At 44.8% G+C, this 12,296-nt stretch overlaps 1 protein-coding gene across 1 annotated transcript; it reads left to right on the forward strand.

Moving 5' to 3' along the window:
• Positions 1–8,702: 8,702 nt before the first annotated feature.
• On the forward strand, positions 8,703–12,133 carry LOC124698296 (transcription factor RF2b-like). The gene is made up of 4 exons (XM_047230789.1): positions 8,703–9,172; positions 10,226–10,358; positions 10,811–10,895; positions 11,373–12,133. The coding sequence occupies exons 1-4, from the start codon at positions 8,703–8,705 to the stop codon at positions 11,732–11,734; spliced, it is 1,050 nt and encodes a 349-aa protein (XP_047086745.1). The 3' UTR covers positions 11,735–12,133.
• The last annotated feature ends 163 nt before the right edge of the window (positions 12,134–12,296 follow it).

Consider the following 12,296-nt stretch of genomic DNA (forward strand, 5'->3'; position numbering starts at 1 on the left):
CCCTCGCGTATTTCAACCCCTCCGGAAACCTAAGATCGGGGGAGAGACCAGAGAAATATTCCGCCGCCGCTACGGGGCGGAGAATCAGCGAGAAATAAAAGCTCTCGGCCAGGCAAAATTCTGCCGGGGAAATTCCTTCCTGGAGAGGAGAGATCGTCGCCATCGTCACCGCCATCGAGCTGGACTTCATCGGGATCATCGTCATCATCATCTCCACCACCAGCACCATCATCACTGCCGTCTCCACACCATCCCGCAGTAACATCTTGGGTTTGATACTTGTCTAGTTCATAGGGGAAACTTTCCCGGTGTTGATTACTCTTTGTAGTTGATGCTATTGAGTGGAACCATTGAATTAAGGTTTATGTCCAGATTTTTATTCATCATTATATCACCTCTGATTATGATCCATATGATGTATCGTGAGTAGTTTGTTTAGTTCTTGAGGAGATGAGAGAAGTCATGCTGTTAGTAGTGAAACTATATTGAGTAATATGCAATGATTTGATATTTAAGTTGTGGTGATATTCTTCTAGTGGTGTCATGTGAACGTTGACTACATGATACTTCACCTTTATGGGCCTAGGGGAATGCATCGTATATTTGGCTACTAATTGTGGGATTGCGGGAGCGACATAAACCCAAACCCCCGTTAGAAAACCGGTGCACGAGGGATTGTAGGATCTCAGAGTTTAAGCCCGTGGTTGGATTTATCTTAATTACTTTCTTGTAGTTGCGGATGCTTGCAAGAGGTATAATCACATGTATATATTAGTCCAAGTATGGGGTAGTTGATGGCGTGTATTTCACACGTTCGTTGGGCAACCCCAAGAGGAAGGTATGATGCGCACAGCAGCAAGTTTTCCCTCAGAAAGAAACCAAGGTTTATCGAACCAGGAGGAGCCAAGAAGCACGTTGAAGGTTGATGGCGGCGAGATGTAGTGCGGCGCAACACCAGGGATTCCGGCGCCAACGTGGAACCCGCACAACACAACCAAAGTACTTTGCCCCAACGAAACAATGAGGTTGTCAATCTCACCGGCTTGTCTGTAACAAAGGATTAACCGTATTGTGTGGAAGATGATTGTTTGCAGAGAAAACAAGTAAAACAAGTATTGCAAGTAGATTGTATTTCAAGTAAAGAGAATTGGACCGGGGTCCACAGCTCACTAGAGGTGTCTCTCCCATAAGACGAACAAGCATGTTGGGTGAACAAATTACGATTGGGCAATTGACAAATAAAGAGAGCATGACAATGCACATACATATCATGATGAGTATAGTGAGATTTAATTGGGCATTACGACAAAGTACATAGACCGCCATCCAACTCGCATCTATGCCTAAAAAGTCCACCTTCAGAGTTATCATCCGAACCCCTCCAGTATTAAGTTGCAAGCAACGGACAATTGCATTAAGTATGGTGCGTAATGTAATCAACAACTACATCCTTAGACATAGCATCAATGTTTTATCCCTAGTGGCAACAAGCACAACACAACCTTAGAACTTTCTCATCATCGTCCCGGTGTCAATGCGAGCATGAACCCACTATCGAGCATAAATACTCCCTCTTGGAGTTACAAGCATCTACTTGGCCGGAGCATCTACTAGTAACGGAGAGCATGCAAGATCATAAACAACACATAAGCATAACTTTGATAATCAACATAACAAGTATTCTCTATTCATCGGATCCCAACAAACGCAACATATAGAATTACGGATAGATGATCTTGATCATGATAGGCAGCTCACAAGATCCGACAATGATAGCACAATGGGGAGAAGACAACCATCTAGCTACTGCTATGGACCCATAGTCCAGGGGTAGACTACTCACACATCACACCGGAGGCGACCATGGCGGCGTAGAGTCCTCCGGGAGATGATTCCCCTCTCCGGCAGGGTGCCGGAGGCGATCTCCTCGGATCCCCCGAGATGGGATCGGCGGCGACGGCGTCTCCGGAAGGTTTTCCGTATCGTGGCTCTCGGTACCGGGGGTTTCGTCACGGAGGCTTTAAGTAGGCGGCAGGGCAAGTCAAGAGGCGGCACGGGGGGCCCACACCATAGGCCGGCGCGGCCAGGGGTGGGACCGCGCCGCCCTAGGGTTTGGCCACCCCGTGGCCCCTCTTCGTCTCGTCTTCGGACTTCTGGAAGCTTCGTGGAAAAATAGGCCCCTGGGCTTTGATTTCGTCCAATTCCGAGAATATTTCCTTACTAGGATTTCCGAAACCAAAAACAGCAGAAAACAAAGAATCGGCACTTCGGCATCTTGTTAATAGGCTAGTTCCGGAAAATGCACGAATATGACATAAAGTGTGCATAAAACATGTAGATAACATCAATAATGTGGCATGGAACATAAGAAATTATCGATACGTCGGAGACGTATCAGCATCCCCAAGCTTAGTTCTCGCTCGTCCCGAGCAGGTAAAACGATAACACGTATAATTTCCGGAGTGACATGCCATCATAATCTTGATCATACTATTTGTAAAGCATATGTAGTGAATGCAGCGATCAAAATAATATGTATGACATGAGTAAACAAGTGAATCATAAAACAAAGACTTTTCATGAATAGCACTTCAAGACAAGCATCAATAAGTCTTGCATAAGAGTTAACTCATAAAGCAATAATTCAAAGTAAAGGTATTGAAGCAACACAAAAGAAGATTAAGTTTCAGCGGTTGCTTTCAACTTGTAACATGTATATCTCATGGATATTGTCAACATAGAGTAATATAATAAGTGCAATAAGCAAGTATGTAGAAATCAATGCACAGTTCACACAAGTGTTTGCTTCTTGAGGTGGATAGAAATAGGTGAACTGACTCAACATTGAAAGTAAAAGAATGGTCCTCATAGAGGAAAAGCATCGATTGCTATATTTGTGCTAGAGCTTTGATTTTGAAAACATGAAACAATTTTGTCAACGGTAGTAATAAAGCATATGCATCATGTAAATTATATCTTATAAGTTGCAAGCCTCATGCATAGTGTACCAATAGTGCCCGCACCTTGTCCTAATTAGCTTGGACTACCCGGATTATCACCGCAATACATATGCTTTAACCAAGTTTCACAAAGGGGTACCTCTATGCCGCCTGTACAAAGGTCTAAGGAGAAAGCTCGTATTTGGATTTCTCGCTTTTGATTATTCTCAACTTAGACATCCATACCGGGACAACATAGACAACAGATAATGGACTCCTCTTTTAATGTTTTAAGCATTCAACAACAATTAATTCTTTTCTCATTAGAGACTTGAGGATATTTGTCCACAACTGAAACTTCCACCATGGATCATGGCTTTGGTTAGCGGCCCAATGTTCTTCTCTCACAATATGCATGCTCAAACCATTCAACTCAGTGTAGATCGCCCTTACGTCAGACAAGACGAACATGCATAGCAACTCACATGAAATTCAACAATGAGTTGATGGCGTTCCCCAGTAAACATGGTTATCGCACAACAAGCAACTTAATAAGAGATAAAGTGCATAATTACATATTCAATACCACAATAGTTTTTAAGCTATTTGTCCCATGAGCTATATATTGCAAAGGTGAATGATGGAATTTTAAAGGTAGCACTCAAGCAATTTACTTTGGAATGGCGGGAAAATACCATGTAGTATAGGTAGGTATGGTGGACACAAATGGCATAGTGGTTGGCTCAAGTATTTTGGATGCATGAGAAGTATTCCCTCTCGATACAAGGTTTAGGCTAGCAAGGCTTATTTGAAACAAACACAAGGATGAACCGGTGCAGCAAAACTCACATAAAAGACATATTGAAAACATTATAAGACTCTACACCGTCTTCCTTGTTGTTCAAACTCAATACTAGAAATTATCTAGACCTTAGAGAAACCAAATATGCAAACCAAATTTTAGCATGCTCTATGTATTCTTCATTAATGGGTGCAAAGCATATGATGCAAGAGCTTAAACATGAGCACAACAATTGCCAAGTATCACATTACCCAAGACATTTATAGCAATTACTACATGTATCATTTTCCAATTCCAACCATATAACAATTTAGAGGTGACACAATCATTCTTAACACTTCTGGAAATTGCATAATGCTACTGGACATTAGTGGATCAAAGAAATTCATCCAACATAGCAAAAGAGGCAATGCGAAATAAAAGGCAGAATCTGTCAAAACAGAGCAGTTCGTATTGACGAATTTTAAAATGGCACCAGACTTGCTCAAATGAAAATGCTCAAATTGAATGAAAGTTGCGTACATATCTGAGGATCATGCACGTAAATTGGCATAATTTTCTGAGCTACCTACAGGGAGGTGGACCCAGATTCGTGACAGCAAAGAAATCTGGAACTGCGCAGTAATCCAAATCTAGTACTTACTTTTCTATCAACGGCTTAACTTGGCACAACAAAACTCAAAACTAAGATAAGGAGAGGTTGCTACAGTAGTAAACAACTTCCAAGACACAAAATAAAAACAAAGTACTGTAGGTAAAAACATGGGTTGTCTCCCATAAGCGTTTTTTAACGCCTTTCAGCTAGGCGCAGAAAGTGTGTATCAAGTATTATCGAAGGGTGGTACTTCTACAGCGGGGTGCGGAGTTTTCTCAACCAGGCATAGTATATTAGATACATAAGTTTTAGCATCTCCCTTTTCATTAGTTTTAGGCATGCTACTCTCATCAAACAAATTTTCGGGAACAAGCCAAGCATAGTTATTTTCTAGCGCATCATTCATAGCTAGGAGCTTACATGGTATTGGTGCTTTGATCTCCCCACCATCATCAATATTATTAGTGTATCTTATTCTATCCATATCCATCTTTTCAAAAAGACTAACAAAATTAGTAGGAGAACCAAGCATATTAAATTTAGCAAAGACCTTTCTAGCTTCTCTTGCTAGACCACCAAATTCTCTAAGAAGGGTTTCTAAAACAAAATCTTTCTTTTCCCCTTCTTCCATATCACCAAGTGTGAAAAACATGTGTTGGATTATAGGATTAAGATTAACAAATTTAGTTTCCAACAAGCGAACTAAATGCGCAGCAAGCAATTTCATAAGTAGGCGCAAGGTCTACCAAGTGTCTATCTTCAAAATTTTCAATGGTACTAACATGGTTGAAGAATTCTTCTATATTATTTCTCCCAACTATAGACCCACGTCCTACCGGTATGTTCTTTGTGGTAAAATTAAAAGAAAACATGATGAAATAAGTAAAGTAAATGCTAGTAACTAATTTTTTTGTGTTTTTGATATAGCAAACAAGATAGCAAATAAAGTAAAACTAGCAACTAATTTTTTTGTGTTTTGATATAATGCAGCAAACAAAGTAGTAAATAAAATAAAGCAAGACAAAAACAAAGTAAAGAGATTGAGAAGTGGAGACTCCCCTTGCAGCCGTGTCTTGATCTCCCCGGCAACGGCGCCAGAAAATATGCTTGATGGCGTGTATTTCACACGTTCGTTGGGCAACCCCAAGAGGAAGGGATGATGCGGACAGCAGCAAGTTTTCCCTCGGAAAGAAACCAAGGTTTATCGAACCAGGAGGAGCCAAGAAGCACGTTGAAGGTTGATGGCGGCGAGATGTAGTGCGGCGCAACACCGGGATTCCGGCGCCAACGTGGAACATGCACAACACAACCAAAGTACTTTGCCCCAACGAAACAGTGGAGGTTGTCAATCTCACCGGCTTGCTGTAACAAAGGATTAACCGTATTGTGTGGAAGATGATTGTTTGCAGAGAAAACAATAAAACAAGTATTGCAATGAGATTGTATTTCAGTAAAGAGAATTGGACCGGGGTCCACAGTTCACTAGAGGTGTCTCTCCCATAAGACGAACAAGCATGTTGGGTGAACAAATTACAGTTGGGCAATTGACAAATAAAGAGAGCATGACAATGCACATACATATCATGATGAGTATAGTGAGATTTAATTGGGCATTACGACAAAGTACATAGACCGCCATCCAACCGCATCTATGCCTAAAAAGTCCACCTTCGAGGTTATCATCCGAACCCCTCGAGTATTAAGTTGCAAGCAACGGACAATTGCATTAAGTATGGTGCGTAATGTAATCAACAACTACATCCTTAGACATAGCATCAATGTTTTATCCCTAGTGGCAACAAGCACAACACAACCTTAGAACTTTCTGTCACTGTCCCAGGTGTCAATGCAGGCATGAACCCACTATCGAGCATAAATACTCCCTCTTGGAGTTACAAGCATCTACTTGGCCAGAGCATCTACTAGTAACGGAGAGCATGCAAGATCATAAACAACACATAAGCATAACTTTGATAATCAACATAACAAGTATTCTCTATTCATCGGATCCCAACAAACGCAACATATAGAATTACGGATAGATGATCTTGATCATGATAGGCAGCTCACAAGATCCGACAATGATAGCACAATGGGGAGAAGACAACCATCTAGCTACTGCTATGGACCCATAGTCCAGGGGTAGACTACTCACACATCACACCGGAGGCGACCATGGCGGCGTAGAGTCCTCCGGGAGATGATTCCCCTCTCCGGCGAGGTGCCGGAGGCGATCTCCTGGATCCCCCGAGATGGGATCGGCGGCGACGGCGTCTCCGGAAGGTTTTCCGTATCGTGGCTCTCGATGCGGGGGTTTCGTCACGGAGTCTTTAAGTAGGCGGAAGGGCAAGTCAAGAGGCGGCACGGGGGGCCCACACCATAGGCCGGCGCGGCCGGGGGTGGGGCCGCGCCGCCCTAGGGTTTGGCCACCCCGTGGCCCCTCTTCGTCTCGTCTTCGGACTTCCGGAAGCTTCGTGGAAAAATAGGCCCCCGGGCTTTGATTTCGTCCAATTCCGAGAATATTTCCTTACTAGGATTTCCGAAACCAAAAACAGCAGAAAACAAGAATCGGCACTTCGGCATCTTGTTAATAGGTTAGTTCCAGAAAATGCACGAATATGACATAAAGTGTGCATAAAACATGTAGATAACATCAATAATGTGGCATGGAACATAAGAAATTATCGATACGTCGGAGACGTATCAGTAGTACATTAGCATAGGTTCACCAACGCAACACTTACCAAACTATTGAAGATTATTCAGTTATGTGAAGCGAAAGCACTTGACAAAATTCCCTTGTGTTCTTAGGAACGTTTGGTCATCATAAGAACAATAACCGGATTGTCCTTTGCTATAGAAAGGATTGGGCCACTCGCTGCAATTATTATTACTGCATTTTATTTACGCGTACTTTATTTATCTGCAATACCAAATACCCCTCCAAACCTGTTTGCTAGTGTTTACAGTGAATCAGCGATCAAAACTGCTCATTAATACCTTCTATTTCTCGTTGAGTTCGACACTCTTATTTATCGAAAGTACTACGATACACATCCTATACTTGTGAGTATCAGCCCTTCGCAGCGACGCAAATCTAACCCAAAAATGCGCCAGGTTTGCGTCTCTGTGGACGCTACACTGACGCATCGGTCATCCGCCCGGTCCTCGCACGGGCCCGCCTGGCAGGGGCACATATGTTTCGTCTTCCGCGACATTACTTACGGGCGGCGCGCTGCAGCTTTTCAGGGCCGCGTTAATGGCGCGCCTCGGCTTCCTCAAGCGTGCGCTGCTGGGCGGCGCCGCGTGGCAGGACATTGAAGGACATTGAAGACGAGATGATGTCCGAGCCTCTTGAAGGAACGACGAGGAGGACGCGGACGAGGACGAGCAGGTAGAGCGCGCAGACTACGGCCACGACGACGGCGGGCCGGCGTGGGATCCGGAGACCCAGCCGTTGGACATTAGCGAGGACGCGGCCATTACCATACACTGGCCAATAGTGAGCTCGACTAGCTCAACGAGCTCGCTATGTGGGACGGGCTCGCAATCCAGCTCCGCGAGTCGACGCTCGTGCATGGGAGGCTGGCGACTCCTCCGGCCACGCCGACGCGTTCCAACGACGGTGCGCCGCTGCTGCTCGGCCTAGGATCCATGGCCACCTTCACCACAGCCTCCTGTGTAGGCGACGGCCTGGTCGCAATTGCCGCAACCTACCCTTGCTCCTCCACTGCTGGCGTACCAGCTTTCATGGTCGACGCCGGAGTTCATCGATGTCGTCACCGACGACGAGTAGTAGGCAGTACCTTGTTTTAGCACGCCTTTATGAATTTTTTAAAGTTTTTGATTAATGTAAATTATGACTTTTATGAATGAAAAAAAATATGCATCGTGCCGCTGGAGTCACCCGATGCAAACGGACGCGAGGTGATTGACGCTTCTATTTAAACGTCCGAAATAGGTCGCTCCGCTAACACAGTGGTTTAAGAAATCAGTCCAGTTAACCAAACACAGTCTAATATGGATGTTCTTACGTGCGTCAGTGCGTGTACCGAAACCAGTTCCAGCAGCACCACGCCGGGCGGTCGCAGCACGAGGCCGACCCGCACCGGGGACGAATAAGGAAGAGCTCGTCCGTCCGGTCGCCCACGTGAGCGCTCGCATCACCCATTCCCATTCCTCCTTCCTCATCTCACACACATCACAGTCCCAGATCCCACTCCACCTCTCTCCTCTAAAAACCAAACCAAACCAAACCCGAGAGCTACAGGAATAACACAGCAGCGGCAGCGCGTCCTATCTACACCACCTCCTCCTCCACTCCCCGGCCGGCCCGACCACCCGACCGCGCCGCCTCCCCCAACCAATGCAGCAGCCCAAGCCCGCCGATCCGCCGCCCCGCCCCTTCCCGCCGCCCTCCCCGTCCATGGCCGCCAACGCCAACGCCATGCGCGGCGCGCACCACCGCCGCGCCAGATCTGAGGTCGCCTTCCGCCTCCCGGACGACCTCGACCTCGCCAGCGCCGACGCCTCCGCGGCCTTCGACGAGATCGGCTCCGAGGACGACCTCTTCTCCACATTCATGGACATCGAGAAGATCTCCTCCGGCCCCGCCGCCGACCGCGACCGCGACGCCGAGACCTCCTCCCCGCCGCGGCCCAAGCACCGCTACAGCAGCTCCGTCGACGGCTCCGGCCTCTTCTCCGCCGCCGCCAGCGCCGCAAGGAAGGACGCCGCCGCCGCACAGGCGCTCGCCGACGTCCTCGAGGCCAAGAAGGCCATGTCCCCCGAGCAGCTCGCAGAGCTTGCAGCCATTGACCCCAAGCGAGCCAAAAGGTGCCGCCTTTTCCCCGATCTCTTCCTATTACACTCACTCCTCCGTCCTACGCTATAGATCACTTCTTTCGTTCCTCCGAGGTGGCGGGCGATGACGTGAGGAATTCAAGTACAATTACTATCATGCTTTTCTTTACAGAAATGCCTACAGCTTAGGGTAACGATGCTCATTTTGGCCTTGTGTACGTACGTACTGTGTGTGGGTAGATGCTGTTGGATGGTTGGCTGGCAGGTTGGAAGTTATGAGCTTGGTTGGTGGGATTATGGATAACTGCCTGTTCCTGTTAGATGCCTGGGCTGTACGTATAGTGCTGGAGAGTTGGGTAGTTAACCAAGATTTCTTTTCCAGTAAAAGGGTAGCTGCTGTGACTCACTTAATTTCTTACTTGCAGCGTGCTGAGACGCGATTTAGTTTTCAGGATTAGACTGCTGCTATGGGCTTACTAACGATGCATAGAAAGGGAGCAGGCTACACACTAGACTCGTGGGGCGTGCAAATTTATTATGACTAATTGAATGGCTTGATTGCGAAAGGAAGTAGGAGACCAATGATAGCTGATACATGACAGGGTTTTCCTTTCTCGCCTACACTTTTCTGTTGGAATCATTCCTTCAAGTCATTCATAGCCAATCAAATTGGTGAAAGTGACATCACACTGTAGAGAAGTTATCTGCTAGCTAGCTGTAAACAGTTGGATTTTCATTTCTGAAATTCTCATTTTCTTCTAAATGATGTGATGCATCAGTTATGTGTACAGCCAGGTTTCAGCCATATAATGTTCTAAGTAAGATTGTTCTGGCTCTTATGGCACAGTCTATTTTTTTAGGATCCTGACCCATGGGTGCTTTGAATTTGTGCATTCTGTTTGTCATGAAAAAGGAAATTGAAGGTGCATTTACAATACAAATACTTAGGCATTACTAGTTGAAGGTGCATTTACAATGCATGAGTTCTGCTAGGCCCCATAGTCTTTAATATCCAAGATTTTTTTCCTAACAAGATTCAAAATAGTTGGAAACTTGTGTTAACTCTCTGAGCTTGTTGTCGTGCAGAATTCTAGCAAATAGACAATCTGCGGCTCGATCAAAAGAAAGAAAGGCTCGTTATATGACAGAACTTGAGAGGAAGGTTCAAACTCTTCAGACTGAAGCGACTACTCTCTCAGCTCAGCTCACACTATTTCAGGTACACTTTTACCGCTTGCTTTTCGTCTATCTGTTGTCTCATGGGTATCAGGCACAGTAAGTCCATGTAGTTTTTTGCAGTAGCAAAATAAGCTGGCCGTATATCGTAATTACTAGGCAACTACCAGATTAGAGCTTCTTTGCAGATCGAATCTGGCTTCTTTGAATGTAATCATGTATGGACTAGGACTTGCACATGCTGTGATAAATCTATAGACCCATTGGATTAGTATATGTTGTTATGGGAGCTTTTAGGAGAGTTAATCCTGATTCTCTGCATGAGAGAATAAATAATTGTGTTGATTGTTGACTTTGACTGTCTCGTTCTAGGGACTAGGGGTTGCTATATTTTTATGCTGTTGACTTTGAAGGAGCATCAAGCTTCTAGGATTGCTGCTCTGTTGAGTTGAATGACTTGATGCCCATTAAATGTTGTGTTTTATTAACTCGCAGAGAGATACAACTGGGCTTTCTTCAGAAAATGCAGAGCTCAAGATAAGGTTGCAGGCCATGGAGCAACAAGCTCAATTGCGTGATGGTAATCATTTTTCCCTTGATTAGATTAATAATGATACTGTAGTTTTCAGTTTAATACTTTTCAGTAACATAACTATTTATAAATCTGGCATGTCTTGGAACTGATATTAGATGTCATCCAAAACAGTAATCATTTTCTGTTTCCTCACTGCAAGTCAGTCTAGGCTTATAGTTTTTCCATTGCTTGAGTCATTGTTCCCAGTGAAAGTAAATTTTGACATTATATTAGTCATCCGGTGCCCTTTTCTTATTTGCAGTATTATACATGTACTTTATGTTTCTCCTTGTAAGGGACACCTGGAATAAGGTTTCGTTTGGCTTTATCAAATCACCACATATATTGCATTTGTTAGAATACCTATAATATGAGGAGCAGAGTGATTTGTATTGGACCAGTGTAGAACAAAGTGGTGACTGTAATTTGCTTTAGTTAGAATACCTATGCCTAATGATGTGAAAAACCTGGTATATCGTGCAGCTCTGAATGACGCCCTGAAGCAGGAAGTGGAGAGGCTTAAGATGGCCACCGGTGAGATGTCAAATTCCAGTGACGCATATAGCATGGGATTGCAACATGTCCTATACAACTCTTCCTTCTTCCCGCAATCCCAGCAAAACACAGCCCAGCACCAGGGTGGTGCCCGGTTTCCACCCCCATTCCACCCACCTCATCCGAATGTACCAAACCATCAGATGCTCTCCCACCCAAACACACTCTCAGATATCATGCAGCAGGACCATCTTGCGCGGCTCCAGGGTTTGGACATCAGCAAAGGGCATCCAGTTGTGAAGTCAGAGAGCAGCTCGATCTCTGCCAGCGAAAGCAGCAGCACCTTCTAACCTGGCCTATCCTGATCGAGTACTCAGTTTCATTAGATTCCTTTGTTCATAGCCTGACATCCTTGTGCTGTTTCTGGTTCTGTAAGCTCAATTTTTCATTCATTTGTTTGATTTAGTTGAAATTCATTGTAATCTCAGTTGCTGATTTTGTAGACACAAACCCTGTGTTCCTCCCACCTGTTTGTATCTGGTTCATTTCCTGCGTGGACGTAGTTTGGGATTATATTGGGAAAATGGGAGTGGCTTTCTCCCAAATACTTGTGTTCTTTTCAGTTGTTGAGACTGACTTTTACCTCATCAGAACAGAGTGATTGTGTGATGTTTATTGTAGTGTGGAGCTAGTTTTTCTTGTGATATATTGTGTGTATTTAGCATTTGTGCGTGCACATGACTAGTATTTTAAAGCACTAATTTTATGATCAAGAAATCGAAATGCACATGTTTCTTTCATGGGGTTTTGAAAAGGAGATAGGCAGATGCATGTTTATTGCATCAATCTGCTCTACTCTGTCAAGCTAGCATATAAAGATAGCGTCTTGGAGCAGGGAGTGATGTTTTGGCT

Source organism: Lolium rigidum, chromosome 3 (genome assembly GCF_022539505.1).
Source record: "Lolium rigidum isolate FL_2022 chromosome 3, APGP_CSIRO_Lrig_0.1, whole genome shotgun sequence".
Classification (NCBI taxonomy): domain Eukaryota; kingdom Viridiplantae; phylum Streptophyta; class Magnoliopsida; order Poales; family Poaceae; genus Lolium; species Lolium rigidum.